At 37.8% G+C, this 19954-nt stretch overlaps 1 protein-coding gene across 4 annotated transcripts in view; it reads left to right on the plus strand.

Annotated features, from left to right (window-relative positions):
• Positions 1-19954, plus strand: part of kcnip4 (Kv channel interacting protein 4) — a 140038-nt gene that overhangs the window by 112401 nt on the left and 7683 nt on the right. For all 4 annotated transcript variants that reach the window (XM_017414309.3, XM_017414308.3, XM_017414310.3 and 1 more), the window contains exon 2: positions 16424-16548. In XM_017414309.3, the coding sequence (XP_017269798.1) occupies positions 16424-16548 (125 nt within the window). The remainder of the gene's footprint in view (positions 1-16423; positions 16549-19954) is intronic.

Below are 19954 nucleotides of genomic sequence, written 5' to 3' on the forward strand. Positions count from 1 at the left end.
TTCACTCCTTACCACCTGAGCAGCTCCACTGGGGCATCTGGGGGTCCTACTTTAAAAGTCTCTGAGGGGTAGATGTTGGGGGAGTTTCTCAGCTGGGCTTCAGATTTTGACTGGAAACACTGCAGTCACAACAGAGAGCGACTCCTGGATGTGTTTTTATACTGTTGAAGTCTTTACTGTATAGCATCATCTGGCATAAAAAGAGAGGGGGAAAAAAAGTTTTCTTAGAAAAAATAATTTAAAAATCTAGTCGTAGTAGATAAACAAATTGCAAGTGAATGGGGTCACATTTTCTCCTGAAGGGATTTTACTCAGATTGGTTTTACTACACAGACTGTGAGGAACTTGGACCTGGAAAATAGTTTATTACCAGCCTCTCCCTTTCACTGGCATGCTTTCATTTGGAAGAAATATAACAAGGCTGTTGCATCAGACTGTGCAGTCACCAGAGCATTCTTCTGTGAATCCAAGCAAGGACTGGCAAGCAGCAAGGGTTCGGCACGTTTGGTTTAATTATGAATGTAGCTGATTTGATGCAGGCTTGTTTTCCTATCCATCTATCCTAAGGCTGATGGGCTGATGTTAAAGTGTCCCTGCAGTTGACTATGTGCTCATATTGGCTGTAAAATGATGCAATTGAGCCTGCAGAGACTGAATAGCTGTAATAGAAATTTAGATTTCTTTATTGATTTTCATGTATTTTATTTTACTCAAGTCTTTAGTTTGCCTTCAAACCTGCAAATCATAGTATCAGGAATCCTCGATTGAAAAAGCAAAATGTTTCCGAAAATTAAGTTCAGCTGCTTTGATACAATTGGTAGGACGATGATGCATCTTTCAGATTCTGTCAGGTCTTTGCTGGATTTGTTCTTATATGTAAACATAGCTTTTGCAGAAACTGTTAACTTGCTACAAATAGGTGGGTATTTTTTTTAGGTCTAACATTTCATCTTTTGTCAATTTCTTCATTTTTAGGCACAAACTGCACAATATGCTGTCCTGGTCAGGTACAAAAATTAAACAAAATCCGAATTAAAATATTCATAGACCTTCAGAAAGCTTGAAGAACTGTCAAGACCACTTTAAAAGATTACAAGAAAGTCTGAGTCATTGGGAGCCAATTATAAAGAAATGAGGGCTGACTGAAGTCTTGGGCACAGTAACGTATTTGTCTAAATCGGATCCATTATGTGTTTGACAGACGATTTACAGTCAACAAACTTAATCAGTCTTGAAAACAGTTGCCAAGACTTTCAGTTTCTATGTGAACGTCAAGCACTTGTTGAATTTTTGTGGCACAAATTTAGAAACGACCTTTTTCCTGCTGTTTGGTGATATTTACTGTGATCTACCAGATCTGACTTTAACGCCATTGACGATCACATCATCCTGATGGGAAGCTGGCCCTACAAGGGGGGGCCTTGGCTACATTTTAAAAAGCACGTGCTGTAAATTGTCGGTGAAAGATTTAAAACATCGACAAAATTTGAAAACTGGAAAGCATGTTCTTCATTTTGTTAAGTGCAGTATCTTTATGAGATTGTTTTCCTTTGAGTCACACATCAATCATTAAAGTTGAGTCAGCAGAACTGTTCGCCATCTTTTTCAAAAGCTCAGATGGAGTTATTTATAATATGTCCACTAAATTTAATTGGCAGCATCCATAGTGGGAATAAATCTTGTTTAAGCAAGCATTTAAAATATTAAAAAATGTTAAGAGACAAATGCAGGTGGTGGAGTTTGGGATGTTTTGCGAGCAGCGGCCGACCGGGCCATTTAAAGATTTGTCAACAGGCTCAATTACCCTTTGGCTGTTTTCCATGAGGCCTATTTAGAGCATTGACTTGATTGACTTGACCTTTATCTGAGTGTCCTAACTGTGGGTCCCTTTGGTGTCTTTAGACATGAGAAGGGCACAACAAAGAGCTAATTGAAAGGCAGAGAAAAAGTTGAGAACTCATCCGTCAGTTTGAGTCAGGAAAGCAAGGACAAGCATCACTCAGGAAAGCAGTTTGAATGAAAACGGAACATAGTAGAATCTGAAAAAAGAGACATTGCAGATGCTGATCCAAGGATCTACAGCTGAAGGGCGATATTAATCTTAAAGACTCACCTAATGATATGATTTGCACCGTCCACTAGCACAGCAGGAATGCGTTCTCATGAGCATGACCTTTAAAACTTTGAAAACCTCTTACATGTTAAGCATCAATATGGCCACCGGGTTGTCATACTTATGATTTCAGGTAATTTATTTTTATGCTTCACATGAAAACAAAGCTGTGGTCCTGTGTGTGTAAAAAATACTGTTGCCTGGAATATTTTTTCCCTGTTGATAATAACAAAAGCTTGAACAGCATGAACACAGGTTGTCTTGACTTCAGTGCAGAACTACTGAGGGGTTAAGTACACATAACACTGATTTGACTATAATGTATTTGTAGTGTAATCTGCAAGGATGTGCTGTAAAATAAATTAATAAAAAAAGCTAAATATTGCAAGTATCAGGCCAAGACTTAGTATCATCAGATACTTAATCTTAAATGACTTGGACTCATTTTGGGGTAAAAAGGTGGTGCCCAATCCTGGTCCTGGAGGGCCACAATCCTGCATTTCTTTGGTGTTTCTCTGCTGTGACACACCAAATTTTATTGAATGAGTGATTAACAAGTTAAGAACTTAAAGACCTGCTGAATAGCAGAGAAACACCTAAAACATGCTGGATAGTGGTTCTCTGAAGGTTGAAATGTGGCTGCTGAAGGGTCACAAATTGTATTTTTTAGTAGAGGATGTGAGCGCTGAACTGATTGTTTGTGGTTAAGGACAAAGTGGGCAATGCAACATTTAGGTCATGATAGGAGATATTGTTTAAAATATGTAGCTTAAGGTCATTTTTGTAGGTGTTTAATCTCATAGAGAGAGAAAGAGACAGAAAGAAAACATGATCCCATAGGTATGAGCTCAGTGTATACAGAAGCCAAGCATTTAGATAGAAATTGCATAATTGTAACTGTAGTGCACAAATATCTTCACAAAGGTTCCTGTAGTATATTTAAATTGTTTTCTGCTTAGTAACATTTTAATTTGCAGTCCGTATAATAAAATGTACATCATCACCAGAGGAATTGTATTAGGTTTTTATGTATGACAAACCAGGAAAGATCCAGATTCTAAGCAAAAAATATGAAAAACAGGTTTTGGTTGGTGCAGCAGAAAATAAATCATGTTATGCTGCACCTTTTCTTCACAACAGTGACAGTTTAAAAGCCTCACTGCCAAATAAGGTGATTAAATTTCACTGATTTTTGTGGCACTTTGGATGTTGCTTGTGTTTTACGATTGAGATTAGATGAACACTCTAAAGGCTGTTAATGTGAAGAGCAAATAAGGGGGAAAAAAATCCACTTTTTCCAGGTGAGTTTCTTGTACAAAGTGGAGTAAAAATGACTCGCTTGAAAGTGAGTCATAAAGACTTTCTCCTCTTCATGAATCTTTTTTCATTTTAGCATGAAAGCCAAAAATTCGGAGCTGAATTGTGATTGAGGTCCCATTTTCCTCACATGTCCCATCTTTAAAAATCTTAAAAATGATTGGAGTAGAAAGGGCAAAATGTTGTTTCATTGCCTTGCTGCAGCAAGGTTTTCTTGGAGACAGACGATTATTGAAGCACTTCAAAGTGACAAATGATTGCAATTAACCTCAACCCTCTTATGGCACGTCATTACGGCCAGCGTGGGAGTCTGGACGCCTTCATAAAGAACCTTGGCGCTCAGTCCCCAGACCACCGGTCAGTGTAGTCAGTCATACTTAGGTCAGAACAGAGAAGGACAGTGTTTTTATCCAGTGCCAATCATAATTCACTGAAAACAACCATTAATGCACAAGACTACAAATTAGTAATATTAATGATGGGAAAACAGAGTCAGATGTGTTCTTTTCACTGGTAAAGAGCCACCGTAGGGAATATTTGAGACTTTGGTCCGTTTGGCTGTTTATCTGTTTTCAGTCTCTTCAGACTCAGACTGATCTGGTTCTGTCTTTCAAGTCATTTCTGGCAGCTTGAAATAAAACTTGATGCTGTGTCCCAAGATAAGTAAATTCATATCTCATCAAAAAAATATATTGCAAAACAGTTTATCTGGGCTGCTGCTCAGATGCATTGAGTTTCAGTAATATGCTAAATTGACTTTGATTTTAGGACAAACCTAAAACAGACCCTGCCTTCCCATTTTTTATTTTCTATTTTTGTATTACTTTCAGTTTCATTGCTTTTTTTTTCTTTATGGGGTTGTTTTAATAAATCATAGCAATATTGTTTTACCTGACTGCAGTCTCACCCACCAAATGGGAACAAATGGCAGATCTGTATCCCACCTCCCTCGTCGTCAATCTGATTTATCTGATGTAAAATAAGGCTCTTTCATTACACAGTGGGGACTGCGTTTGAATTACTTTTCTCTTATCGACTTGGATGTGCAGGTCCAAAGGCAAAATTGTAACATCCACTGCTGTCAGCTCTGGGGGTCCTGGTTGTCTGCTGTCATTTGTTGTGGAGCGTTAGGAAACATTTGCCTCTGCAACAGGGAATTTATTACGTTTTCTAGGAAATCTGTCGCCGTAAAGAAGCCTGATGTTATAGCTTCTGGGTAAGACGATGGTAAAGCTGCCGGCCTTGCATGCACTGTTGCACTTCCATTTCATCTTTAAAGATTTACCGCATTTTAAATGGTAAATGTCTATAGGGCTGCATATTACAGGCAACCGTTTGCCTGGTCCAACACACATGGTCCCAGTAGCATTCATCTGTGTAGACTGTCTATTTCCAATCTAGACCTGAATTCCCTCCAATTCTGCCCTACTATTATAAATTTATGTGACCAAGTAAAGTCAAAAGATGGTGAACTCCATTCCTTATTGGAGTTTCAGCTTGGGATGCTTCAGTCCAATGGCTGGAAATCATCCAGTTTTTTGTTTAATCAGTGATCGGCCAATCCAACATTCCAAAATCTATTTTATTTATTTTTAGCTCTGTTTCATCCTTTTGAACTTTTAACCTCTTTTTGTCAAGGAACATGATGGACTTGAAAATGTTGGCAGCCTGTTGGAACATTTCCTGCCAGTAGCCGGCATTTACCATCTTGGAAACAACAGAGACTGGTGTTAGTTAGTAGACATGCAATGCAACATCATCTCTGCTCTTAATATGAATAATTAATGATCATTCATGGCCGGAAGGCTGTTAAATGAAAGTGTATAGTTACAATAAAATGAATGAATAGCTTAACAACTTAACATGTCTAACAGTGAATCAGAGTTGTTTTCTTTTTTCCAAAATATTTCTTTGAGCACATCTGCAATGTAATTGGTTAGGTTGTGTAGAAAAAATATTGAATTATCTCTAAAGTGGTGCAAAAAAAGATTTAAAAAAAAATATCAAGCAGCTATAATATGGGTTAGAGGTCTACAGATATGAGTTTGTTTTTTATGGATGATGCTGATCTTTAAAATTCAGGGCAAACATTTTATTATGAACAGAAAGATGAATTCAAAAGTTAGAAATGTGTATTAGAATCGGCCATAATCTGTATTGCCAAGTCGAAGCTTTACAGAAATTGGAAACTAGAATCGGCTCACAGAACTGGGTTCATTGCATCTCCAGTTGCACCGAGTTGGTTAGTTCAGTACTCCACATTTCTGTGAGCCATAATGAAAGAAGTGCTCTGAAATATAAAAAGATTTTGTGTATGAAATGCCTTCAGGCTCATTTTATTTTCATCCACAGCTCTAAATGTAAACAAGTTGTATGTAAATATTGTACCATTTCTCTCATTATGTTATCATGCCCGAGGCAGAGGGATCATCTGTAAAGAAATGCTTCATGTTGACAGACGCTTTATATTCGCAATAAGCCTAAATAAACCCAAAAGCTTCCCCAGTTTAGTGCTTTTCTTTGTAACATCAGACCTGCGGGTCAGTTTGATATCACGCTCAGCTTTTTTTGGGAAGCCTGCCAATCGTGATGCAGAATGCTCGACACAGCTCATCTGTCCTCGTCCTCCGTCTCTCTGCATGTAATTTCACTTAATCGCTCACCTCCAAGTGACAGCCATATTTACCCCTTTTTTTTTTTTGCCTTGGGAGGAATAAATTCTGAGCTTAAAAGTATCGTCCTCTCCTTCGGCTATTGGTGATTCAATAAATGTAATTGGAGCAACAATATGGCCTTTGTTTCATGTGTATATTGTTACTAATATTGAGTTGACCTTTAGTTGGGCTAGATTAAAAATCGAACACTGTATCGACCAGCGCTTCTTTACCTTCAGCCTAAATATTATCAAATTATTTTACTTGTGTTTAGGAAGCAGTTGAAGCCAAATATGATTTTATTAGTTGTTTGACACTGCTGTGTTTAATTTCAGCTGCAGATGAAACCCTGATTTTGACTTTGATACCATCTGCTCGGAGGTCTGCAGGAGACAGATTAAGGTTTTAGGAGATTAACACCTTGGAAAAACTGACTTTATGACCTGGTGCGACTCTTGTGAGGACTGTAAATGCTATTGATCATCATCACCAGATATTTCAGTTTTGTCAGTGTCCATGTTCTTATTCATTCATCTTTGAGGTTTTTCAACTAAATTGTTTTTAATTTTTCATTGTGAGCTGCAGCAAACAGCATCAGTAGCATTTTATTTAGATTTTAATAACCAATGTTTTACAATTGACTGTAAAATTAGTTCTAAAATGCTTCATCAAAATGAAAGTGGCATTTATTGAAGGGATACATTTCAGCTATCAGCTTTTTAAATGCCAGATTGTAAGAGTCGTTACGTTTGTGTGTTTATGTTGGATTTTACTGCCAGCTGTGAACCTAATTACACCGTGGGGATAAAGTAACTTTAAACCTTGAGCTCATCACCTTGCATGCCAAAGTTTTAAACAAATATCTTTTGTGATTTGTTAGTGCTCTGACTATGTGTTGGGAATCATTCAACTACTGCCACGCCATGTGTTAGCTTTAATAGGATTTACTGAGTCATAGCCATTTTTATGTTTAGTAGGTTGATTAGCTGTGGCAACCATCTTGAATCAGGGCGAATCCAAAAGTTAATCAGTTGTAGATGAACATCCAATCATTACTTTCTGATAGTTTCATTAAAATCGGTCAACTGGTTCGTAAAATAATTTGTTAAAAAACAGACGAGAACAAATGCATGTACACAGGCAATTATATGATTGCCCGGTGCCATGAAAGGAGGGGGACGATCAACCATCCCGTGTTTTATCCATCCATCTTTGAAATAGGGCAAACAAAACAAGTCTGATCAAAGCTTTTCTGACTATTCAACTGTTTTTTTTGTTGTTGTTGGTTTGATGCATCAATGAAATAACTCCACACTAAATCACCAGCTTAGACATGAGGAATTTGTTCTAAAACCAGTTAAAAAAAATAAATAAATACATAAACAGCCCATTAGAGGATGCGGAAAGAGTCAGCAGGAATACTGCCCAGATTGGAAAAACTTGTAGAAGAAATAAAGTATCAACAATTAAATTCAGTCTGCACCTTATCTAAAGAAATTAAACCTTTCAAATTAGAATTTTTGTATTGATTTTGTTGTATAAATTGAAATTGAATTGAACTTAAAGCCTGAGTTGAACTTTCTGATCATGTCTGATCCGTATCTTTGCAATCGACCGTACGTGTTTTACCTCCCGGTTTACATATTTTGTCCCTAAATGGACATCCAGAGCAGCCTTGTGATAAAATTGATACCCTCAGATTGCAGAAGGAGGTTTCTGTCTTGTATTGCGGGGATGCAGAGCAGACTATATTAGGAGTGAGCTCAGCGTGAGATTAGATCAGTCTGTCAGCAACAGTGGGATGAGGTGCCATGGGGAGCTTATCAATGCCTCACAGGGGCTGTGAGGAAAAACGATTCACTCCGAGTAAAACATTACTTATTGACACATCTGAGTTAAAACTGTCATTATTCAACACCAGCTGCAAAACAGAATTAACTTAATGATTTAAGGATTAAATAAAAAGATGTTTTTGCTTCGACTGGAAGAGTTATAGGGGCTTATATCCCATCAGAAAGGTTTTTACCGGATATTTGTTCAGAATTTCTGTGAAAATAGGCAGAATTAGTGGGTTTTTTTTCTAAACACCAGCATGTTTAGAATTACACATCCATCCACCTACCAACCACTGTTCTAAACATAAGACCAACTTGCAGCAGTTCATGTTTTTTCTCAACATGAGTTTGTTTCACCCTATATTAATGCAGGGCTAATTAATACAGCACAACAACAAACTGTTTAAAAGCAAAGAAAGCGGTCTTAACAAGCACTGATCTTCGCTGACACATTATGATTTAGAATCTCCAACTAGAAAAGTGCCATTAGGTGACAACTTGGCGTGTCACAAATTTCTGGTGTAAAAAAATATAAATAAATAAATGTTGTGATGGTTTCATTAATTCTCCCAAATTAGCCATTTTACCTAGACTTTAAATATATCCCAATGCTAACATTGTCATTGTTAGGTTTTCACATTACCTATACAGACACAAGCCTTTATATTCCAGACAATAAATTAGACCCAGTAAGGTTGTGTCACTATGTTGAAGTTGACTGTCACAATACAAACACATATGGTTGGAGATCTTCAGAATAACATTTGAGCTGCACAGGTTTGCAGTTTTGGTGCTGCTGCCTGTAACATTATCACTTACTTTAACTATCAGAAGGGAATTTGTGCTCCTACTGACCTAATTTTTTATTTATTCGCTTATTTTTTGTTGCATCAGTTCAGAGCTTGAAGTTAAATGTAAAAAGGGTAAAACCTCAATATACTCCCACAAGCGAACATTTCTGATTTGGAACTCTGCTGTGTAGGCAGCTTTTAGTGCATGTTCTCCCTGAGCAAGTTCATCACACACTCTGGTTTTCTCTTACAGTCCAAAATCATGCATGTTGATCTAAAATTTGAGCAAACATGAACGTTCAGTGTTTGTTTGATGTAAGGAATTCAAGCTCAGGGTTTAGTAGCTTCTACTGTTGATATGAAAACTTTTATGGACAGTTTCAGTACAGATACACAGCTTTATCCAAATCCATGAACTGAGTGGAATGAAATCTTTGATCGGCCTCAGTTTGGAGAAATAGTGTAATTATGAACGAGGTGATGAGCTAACGGCTCATTCAAGTGGGGTCGAGACAAAAGTGGATTGCTGCCATCTTAGCAGCGGAGTCAGAATTTCATAGTGCTTTGTGCAAAAGCTGTTTTAAAAAACCTTCATCAAACTGCCTGACATGCTTATTTCGGCAGAAAAATTCTAACATTCCTGCCTGCTAGCTGGTGCTGCTGATTTGTCTCGCTAATACAGAATTTTATGAAAATATCCATGTAATGCAAGAGTGGAAGCAATGTGAAGGTTTATATAACAGCATTTGCATGAATCACTGTAAAATGTTTGAAATCAAAGTTATTTTAAAACGGCAGAAATCTGCTTTGGACTTCACCTCTCTCTGACTAGCCATTGACTTGTCAGTCAAGTCAAAATTAAACCCCGTTTCTCCAAATTGAAGTTGTTCAAATAGCAGGTAAGATATTGTTTATACCCTTTCCACAAAAGCTCTGAACTATCCTTTTTTAAATCTTCTTGCTTTTAGCAATAATTACTGACTTTGCCTGGGATTTTATCAGTATTCTTAAATTATTTAGAATAAAAAAAATGATGGCTCAAAGCGTGCTTTGCTCAAGGCTCGAAAGGTAAAAGGGGACACGTGTTACATCAGATTATAATTAGTCAAAAATCCATTTAATAATTATAATTTAAGTTGCGAACTGAGTGGAAGCAGTTGCACTTCCTGTACTGAGCTCGTATATAACCATGTGGTCTTTCAGGCCGTAATTTTTGTTCTGGTGCAGCACTCACCCCACACACACACACAACAAAACAAGCTGCCAGCTCAGCAGCGCCGTTTATCAAACTGTAGGCTCCAGCACAAAAAGTGACCCAGATTTATTGATTTTCATTGTGAGGTAAAAACATTTTACTTTGTGCATGACGCTCATTCATTAATTATTTATGAATCGTTCTTCTTTTTTCTGTGATTATGGAATTAATTTAGGACCGGTGACCTTTTCCCTTCCAGCTTGACTTTACCTTCAAGATAAATGAAAACTGATTTATGAACCCTGAGGAAGTTAAGAAGCCTAGACTCATTGTGAAGGTTAATTTTCTTACAAGTTTTTTCTTTATTTTTTTTTTTAAGGTTTTAAGGACTCTTACAGTTTTGGCAGCTCATTTGTGAAGACGATTCTGTGGTAGACCCTATAATAGCTGTAGTCCAGAATGATAGTCACACTGTGTCCTTCTGTAATTAGATTTTACTCAGATTATTCTTAGTTTAAGACCCTCGCGGCCCTCTGTCTCATTCTTTTGTGTTGCTGCAGGGCAAAGTGGCTTCTGCAGCTTTGTTACTCAGAGGTGGCTGCAGCCGGTTATAATTCAGATGAGCTATACAGTCGGCTAAAACCTCAAATTTGAACAACTGTCACTTTTTTCTTTCAAGGAAGGCAAAAGTACAGAATCACAATAAGTGTTTGCACATAAAAACTAAATAAATGGAAATACGGTTGTTCTAAAGTTTCCATACCTTCATTACATGAATATCATAATAATTTGGAGCTTTCAATAGTCAATTTAAACCGTTCTTTTTCCAGGATGGCATGATTACACAACATACCACTTTAATGATTTTTATGAACAAAAATTGGATGCATAAGTTTGATTTTTCTGGGGATTTTCTCTAATCCACATGGGCTCAAATTAATAGACACTCCCTCACTAATATTTGGTTAAATGTCTCATAGCAAGTTGAACCTCAACCAGATGGTTTTTGTTGCCACTAACAAGGTTCTGTCATAGGTCTGTCTGAATGTTAGACCACTCTTCTTTGTCAAATTAATTTAAATTGGTTAGTTTCTGCATGGACACGGCTATCAATGGTAGTCTTCGAATTTTCCATACGGTAGAAGTCGAGGCTTTAGGAAGGCCATTCCAGAAGCCTCCTAATGTTATCCATTCAGAAATTTGTTTTCAAGTTTGACATGATTGTTCTGTTGGAACACTTAATTGTGTCAGAGTTTCAGCTGTCTCGCGGTTGATTTGGCTTCAAGTTGAAATTTGGGGTTATCTTGTTCATTTTCCCACCCTGTTTGTTCAATGACCCTGTGTAGATTAAAGAAAATCCACAATAAATTCAAACTTATGCACCCAGTTTAAAAGAAAAAAAATCATTAAAGTTGTTTCTCATGGAGTCATTGCACCTTGAAGAAAAAAAGAAGAAAAAAAACAACTGTTTAAATAAATAATTTATAACTTAAAATGATGACATTAATGCTCATGATGGGTGTATGTAAACCTCTGGCCACAACTGTAAATATGTTTAGAGTTGACAGAATTCGCTTGCTCATACTTGGTTCTTCAGGACAACAACTCATTAAATGGTGTTTAATAATTAGATAAGTGATGCATAAGCAGCAAAATGAAGCAGTTTGCGGGCAGCTCTCGACATTAGCACACACACACAGTCTGTCAGATCTGTTCTGTCAATAAAATAAAATGGCACACATTTATCAGACAGCCATGAATGCATTAATGCTTTTATTTCTGCTCAGCGAACCATCGCGTCAGTCACTTTATTCTTCTTCGCAAACATCTTTATTGGTTCTGTTTTTCATGGTTTTGCTGTATCAGGAGCACTATATCATCTGATTTTCCTTTGCAGAAATATTTGCACTTCATCTTTAAACTCAAACGACAAGCCATTGTCCTTGAGCTGCAGGATAGAAAGGATGTCTTTCTTTTTAAGTACAGTAATGCGTCCAAATAAAGCCAACCTGCTGTCAGGACTAATATGTCTCTGTAATAAAAATGAATGTCTGTCTTCTTCAGTCTCAGTAAGTGCATTTAGACATGTCCTCTCCTCTCGGATCGGATGGCAGGGAAGCAACAAGAACCGATGAGGGTTTCAACCACTAAAACCACTAAAAATATAAAAGGAGTAGTTCAGATTGTTTTAAGTGACGTTCTGTGGAAAAGTTATGAACAGTGAATATCTTACCTGTTGTGGATGGCTCTTTGAATGAGATAAGCTTGGAAAAATAGTTTAATTTTGACCGGATTGATGAGCTTTAGTCTAACTCACAACGTGCAGTTTTCAGCCCTTATTCATAACCATGCATGCCACACTGTGTAAGCTCAGGAATTCTGAAATCCTGATAGTAACCCATGTCACACTGTTACCATACAAGATTTAATAGACTGTATGACATCTTGCAGCACGAGATTCAGGTATGCCACAAAGATCCGACAAAGATTTCCGTCCAACATTAAATGCTCACGACTGGTCGCAACAGCAGCCACACTGCGCGACTTTCCCAGAAAACATCTGTCACCACTGGATATTTCTTATTGGTTGTCTTTTGTCGTGAGAGTGATGAGCCAGCAGCCTGTGAGCTTACAGATTCAAGGTCACAACAAAGATTTTATCTGCTATAGATATAAATCCTAGTGTGAAGCTAAGACCAAAATGGATTACCATCATCATTTAACCACTTTAGTTTAACAGAAATGCATGGGGATTCATGTGAACACTATTTTATAAACCTTTACTCTTCAGCCAGTTTCATTACACAACTATTCCAGCAGAAATAGTGTGGTATTCCTGCAGGAAGTGCATCAAGTTGCACCAAAAGTGCTACAGCTACCTGCTGCAGCTGGCTATTTTTGCAAAAAGCGTAAAATTCTGACTAAACACCAATTCTATACAAAACTGATGATGGTGCAAAAGGTTTAAACAATAGCGTCTATGTTAATCACGAAGAAACATTTGAGATTCGAGTGGTTTTAAGATGGCATTATTCCACTTTGGTCTTGGCTCTGCTTGGACTTCCTGTTAGCTCATCAATCTTGGCAGAACTAAACTCATTTTCCTCAAACTGAGAGCTATGCACAACAAGTAAGATATTAAATGTTCACAAGGCTTCCACTGAACCCCACTTCTAAAGCACCTTATACAGTATTCATTACCTATTATACTGTTGAAGCAAAACAATAAATCTTTCAGATTTTTGTCATATCGGTCTTCTAGTAGCATTTAAAATGAGAAACCATTTAAATGTAGCTGTTTTTATCCTCTGAGCTCACACACAAATCCATGTGAGTTCTTATCACCCTCACCTTGTGCAAATGTAACACATCCAACTGAAATGGTACAGGAAATGTAAAATACAGCTTGTCATATTTCAGTTCTACAGTATCAATTTTCTCTGGCCAAGAAGTTTTGCACTTTTCCTCCAAAACCTCCAAAATGCCAACAGACCAGGTTGCAGATTTATGCCACAATTTCCACTGCCTCTATTCTGTGATGTAATTGTTTCTGCTAGGTCCCTTTATAGCCCCCATTTATTGAGGTTTATCAGCCCTGTGTGATTGTTTGACTAGTTATAAACATGCCAGGAGGTCCACCTCTGTCATTACCCAAGATTGCAGCCTTGTAATAATCATTATGTGATTGACAAATGGTTTGAAGCACCCGAGGACTCATCATATCACCCACCGCTGCCATCAAACCCGCAATAAATTTTTAAGAATAGCCCCAAGTGAGAAGGGAAATGGGTTTGTTCACTTTTAGGCAGAGGGTGTGGTCTTATTACTCAAGGACTTCCATACTTAGTGGTGCTGCATATGAGATCATGTGGTCATTGCTGTCCTTGGATGTTGCATTTTAGTTAACTGTTCAGGTACAAAACTCTTACAGTGTGCCTGGAAAATTGAAGATGCACCGATTACTTGGCAGGTGACAGAAATCAGATGATATTCAGCTCAAAAAATATTCTTTTGATTTAACCACTAGATAAGTGGTTAAATCAAGTTAACAACGGCCCATCTTTGTTGTTGAAAGTTTTACTGAGTGCAATTTTGAAGTCCTGCCCCTTTAAATAAGTTAATGGGACATTTTCCTGACTAAAATCCAAAAATACACTTCAAATATTTTTTTCACATTTGGATTGATGTTGATTCACATAATTCTTAGCATGCTGCCATATGTGTAAAAATAGCTTTAGTTAGTTTCAGTAGATGAGGCTGTGATTGACTTTGGCTCCAAAAACGGATGGTGGCTCTCAAAAACTGACTTTTAGGTTTTACTTTGTACAGTGGAAGTTAATGGAGTCACTCTGTCCAGCTTTATTTCTTTTGACGGTGAAGCTTGGCTAAAGATTCTCCCAAAATTCATTTATTATTTGATTACCTTTACAGTTTTCTCTGGTTTTAGCCATTTCAGTCTCAAAATGAGATGGATATTAATAAACAAACAAAAAAAAAATACAGGCTCCACATTTGTTTGGGTTTCTGGGGCACAAAGTGTGGGCATGTGCAAAATAGGCTGCTTCATCCTTGTTTCTAAAATCTTCCATATGTCCTGTCCAACTGGGGCACCCAAAGAATTGTTCTTAAAAGTCTTCACTGTAATACTCGTAAAGTATCTGATCTTTTTGTTTGCCAAACTTCAGATCTCATCTGTTTTCATAGTGCACGCTTTGAACCTAACACTGCTGTTGTCCTGAAGAACCAGCGAAGTAGCCTTCTGTCTCTGTGAACTTGATTGGACCCTCACATCTCGCATGTCCAGCATCCTAGACCGAACCGAGGCTGTTGCCTTGACAACCACCTAAGACCTGATGCTGTATTTCCCAGGTTACCCTCAGATTGTCCACAAGCGCGGGGTGAGAGCTCGACTCATGAGGCTCTTTCCGTGTTCAGCAGGCAAAAAACCATCCTCCAGTAATCAAAGCAAGTGGCTCTTCCTCTCTGTCTGTCTGGTGATTTTTATGTCTGAGATGATGCTTTTTCAGGTCTCTGTGCATGTGGTCAGAGTATGCTCCAGTCAGTTGTGACAATGTTAGGCTTTGAAAATCTTTTTTTATTATTTCCTTGAGGAACCTTTTGTTTTAACTCTGTTAAAAAAGAATGATCACTTGTTTGAAATGATGCGATTATAGGGCAGGTCAAAGATGATTCCATTCCTCGTCGTTAGTTTTTGTAATAACACCATGATGAGGAAAGAATTAAGCAGCTTTTATTTACCATAATTCATGCAAATGTCACCTGTAAATGCACTGTGTTTGCACCAGGTTAAACATGCTCTGCTGGAAGATTTAGGCCTTTTAGCTGCAGAGCAAAATAAAACCCCCTGATGCTAATGAGGCACTTGGACAGTGTGTCACACCTCAGGTGTATGAGAGTCGAAAGCTGTGCTGTGAGGACAGCGCAGTCGGTGTCAGTGTCTGCCGTCATTACAGGCCCGTTAAAACATTCCACCGGCTTTAATTGTGTCCTCTCATGCAGAAGCTCTGCACCACACTGACTTGTGTTCCTGGGTCTTAACAACACTAATTACTCCTGATGTCATATTTGTTGTAGAGGAAGAAAATGAAACGGACTATAAATCTGATGCAGTTTTATGGCAAAATGTTGGACTTCATTATCGCCCACCGCCAAAAGGCGGGTCATAATGTTTCTGTCTGTGTGCGTTCGTGTTTGTTAGCAAAATATCTTACAACCCTGTAAACAGGTTTTTATTGAAACAGTCAAAGTAATTTTCAGATGCACAGCTACTTCTTAACTTTTAAAGTCAACTCAGTTCAAGATGGCTGCCACAGCTAATCAACCTTACTCAACATATACTGTAACTGGTGAGAACTCAGTTTACAGATATTGAGCTCAAATTCAGTGTGGTAGTAGCTGAAAATCATCCCCAACTCGTACTCTGAGTGCTAATGGCTAGCACAAAAATTTTTAGTGTTATTACATTACATTGGAGTAAACTCTGTCTGCCTGTTAGCAAAATGTTTCATGAACCACTTGACTGATTTTAATGAAACTCTCAAAGTAATTGCTGGATCTACAACCAGATTCAAGATGGCCGCTACAGCTAATTGACCTTAGCCTGCACAAAAAGGGCTTTAATTCAGTTTACTGGGCTAAACCTTGGTGTGGTAGTCGTTGAAAGTGGTGCTGATAGATGGAGAGATCTCACGATATCTGGTGAGATCACAAGTGTAATGTTATATTAAAGGTTTGAGTAAAGCAGCTGCAACTCTATTTCTCAACATATAATGTTTTTAGTTTAAAAATCTGCTGTGAAAGGCAGTGGGTGATATGCATTCCTACAAGGAATTCCAAGCCTTTTAATTGTAGTTGAATTGAAGTGTGAAAATCCAAATCTGTAACTTCAGTTTGGAAGAGTTACATGATGTCTTGATATTACGCCTCAATGAAGCAAATTTTCAGGCACTGTCAACAATATCTGATGCCTTTTTGACCTCCTTCCTTCTCCTCTTCAGACAGCGTTGAAGATGAGCTCGAACTGTCTGCGGTCCGTCATCGTCCCGAGGGCCTGGAGCAGCTCGAAGCACAGACACGTTTCTCCCGGAAGGAGCTACAGATCCTGTACCGCGGCTTCAAGAACGTAAGTGGCACACCCACCTTTATTTATAATTTACAACAATGGGCTTTGAACATCTAATTCTGACATCAAAATATTTGTCTTTCTTTGATTTTCTATTGATTTATTCCTTTACAACCAACTCTACTGTAGCTGGAAGGTGTTTGTGTTCAGCTCAGCCTCCTTCCAGTCCACATCATTGTTGAGCTTTTATTCTGTTCCAAGCAGTGGAAAGTTGCTGTGTTGAATCATTTTCAAATTATACTTGATGTTGTTATGCCCACTGGTGTTTACCAAAGAGTATTCAAATTTTTACAAGTTGCTCACTGTGCCAGAAATAATTGGGTCATACTTCAAACCAGCTACACAGGAATATTGTTGGAACAATCCAAGTCAGCCCCTTTCTAGACCAGCAGTTCCCAAACTTGAGGTCAGGAACCCGCTGTGGGTCATGCAACACCAAATTTGGGGTCTTGAGAAGATCTACACAGGTTAAAAAATAAATTTTAACATGACTGCTCATAGTATATTTTGCCATAATTCTTCTAGGAGATAACATATAGTTATAAATGTATTAAAAGACTGTAATGTGCATCACTGGAAAATCTGCAGAAGTCAGGACTTTACGTTTGACCTCTAAGACAGTAATTCTCAACCTGTTTTCACCCTCCTGTGAATTTGTGTTTTTTTTCAGCTGAGTACCCCTTAAATTGCACAAAGTATTTGGTTTGAAAAATAAAAACAAAGTAAAACACTGTGCAGTGTCATCAGTGACTAATTTATTAAACTTTGCAAGTAACAAACAATAAATAATCATCAACTTAAAAGTTCAATGTTTTGGGCATGTGAAAAAGATTTGTTCTCAGACTGAAATTATGAATTATTTATAGATAAATTATTATTTCTCCACAAAAGCAATTATACCGAACTTGCTTCCATTGTTTACATTTTCAGGCTGGTGTGGCAGTGATTGACAGGTGCAGCCATGTTGGGTCAAACCACCTTGATATGGGTGTGAATCTGATTATTTCATTTTATTTTTCTAGGTTTAGAATCATGAATTTAAATAACCTAATGATTTCAAAATTACGTTTATGGTCTTATTTTAGTGAAAGATTTAATGTGTAACTGTTTTAGAGTATTCATGCATGGAGGGCATTTTTCAATAAACTTACAAGTACCCCCAGGGGTGCACGTACCTCCATTTGAAAGACAGTCCTCGAAGGACCGGGCTGGACCCTCACAGACGGGGGACACATGACAAAGTTTATGTCCCACAAGCTTTGCTGTTGAGCCGACTCTCGAGAAGATGCAGGTCTTTGAATTAAGACTCGCATGAAACTTGGTGGATGTTTGTGGTTATTTTGTCCACCTCTGGGTCTTTTTAGGTTAATTCTTCACTACTGAGGATGACCAGCAGCTCTTTGTGACTTTAGTAGAGAGAGGGGGTGGGGGTGGGTGGGGGTTCAAGAGCAGAAGGACTAATAGAAGCTGGCTGGTTTCCCATGACGAGAAATTTGGCCCTTTGTCCTTGTTGTCAAGGATTCAAGGCAAATCAAATGCTGGTAATGCAGGTGGCAGGCTGAGGTCATTTGCTCTGACAACAGACTTTATGAGGCACTCATTTAGAGCGCAGCTGGTCAAAGCAGAGTTCAGTCTTCAATGTAGTAATATGTCTAATAGGGAACCAAAACTAGACCTCCGATTTTGACCTTAACAGTTGGAGAGAATTTATTGTTTCATTAATCCCTCTTCCTCGGGCCACAAGAAGGCACACAATATTGTCCTCACGTCTGGCTGAATCCTCTGGGGTTCCACAATTCACAGTCTGAGGTCACCGATTCGGGTATTAGATTAAGATCTCGTACTTTGTATTCCGTTGGTCATGATGCTTCTGTTCGCAGCATTATTTCGTCCCCAGCGCCCCCTCAGTGCTGCTCCACTTCACGGATCCTCAGCTGAGGCTTCATGCCTGACCAGCTTGGTGTTTCACAGATTTTATTTGTGATTTTCTGATCATGAGTGACCCAATTGTACAAGCGTATTAAATGAAGACGCCTAATGAGACAGTCTTTGAATTATCTGCTGAATGAAACGATATCCAGGTGGAGAAAGAGGGAAATTATTCACTTATTGTTTAACATGAAATTCCACTTTTGTCTTTCATTTCTCTTTTAATGTAGAGGTGCAGAAGGTAACACAATTAAAAGAAGGTGGAAATCTGATACAAGTTCTTTAAAAATAATAAAAAGTATTAACTTTTTGTTCAAAAATTACATGTTTTTGTAAATCCAGGAAATAAAACATTACAACAGTCCAGCCTCAAAGTGATAAATGCGTGGAGCAGTTTTTCTGCAACAAATTGGGACAAGATGTTACTAATTTCAGCAATATTTTGCAAGAAGGAGTTCTTTATTATATTTCCCAATTACCCATTTATTACCAACATGAAGGCCATTCTTACCAAAATATAATGAGAGTTTAAACAATAAATATGTCAGTTTTTGGTATTAAAATAAAAATATTGCGTCATCAAAATGTCTGTTTACCCTCTAAACAGTTCCTTTGGTGTTCATTAGCAAACGATTGCAAGCTGACATGATAAACCAAAAACCATGTGAACATCAGCACATTAACATGATTTAAATGAGCATCTTATCCTGCTGAAGTAAACATTCAGTTCAAAACAACATTCTGCCTCATTTAGGATTTTTCTTGATGAGCTTGACTTGCAGTTTCCTTTTGCTTACTATTTTTTTATCCAATGTTTAGCTGTTTTCCCTTTTTTTTTACATTTTACAATTACTTTTTAATTCTGACATTTAAACAGTGGTGCACATCTAACTCCAAACAAAAAGAAGCAACATGACTGTTGGACTTCTGGATCATTTCCCTAAGGTGTTTGCGCTCACATTTTGTCACCAAAAATAGTGATCAAAACGGAAGCTGACAGACTTGTGCTACACTGGTTTTTATACTTTAATGCCTGAAATTTGTTCTCACTTCCCAGTCAAAAACACACAGTTGGGTTTGTGATACAAAGGAGGGGAGTGTCAGGTGAGTTAGGGTTAGACAAAACTATATTCAAACTCAAAACACCTGTTTGAAGGAGAGCAAAAGTGTTTCATCATTATTCAGAGCACCCTTATTTCTATTTACGTTATTTTTCTGATTTTGTCACAATTTTTGGTTTTCATCTCTTCTCTCAGCTTTGGGGAAACCCATACAAAATAAACACTAAAACTTGCAGGTTGATATGGATATGGCTGATATGGTTGATAACTTCTGGCAGTAGTACATCAATTTGGGTAGACAATATTGGAAAAGGAGGGAAAAAAGGGATTATTTATCCATAGACATCAATAGGTTTTTGGTAAAATGAATGAAGCTCCGTGGCTCAGAAATACAGTAGAAACATTTATCAAAGCTT

This window comes from Kryptolebias marmoratus, linkage group LG7, assembly GCF_001649575.2.
Source record: "Kryptolebias marmoratus isolate JLee-2015 linkage group LG7, ASM164957v2, whole genome shotgun sequence".
NCBI classification, from domain to species: domain Eukaryota; kingdom Metazoa; phylum Chordata; class Actinopteri; order Cyprinodontiformes; family Rivulidae; genus Kryptolebias; species Kryptolebias marmoratus.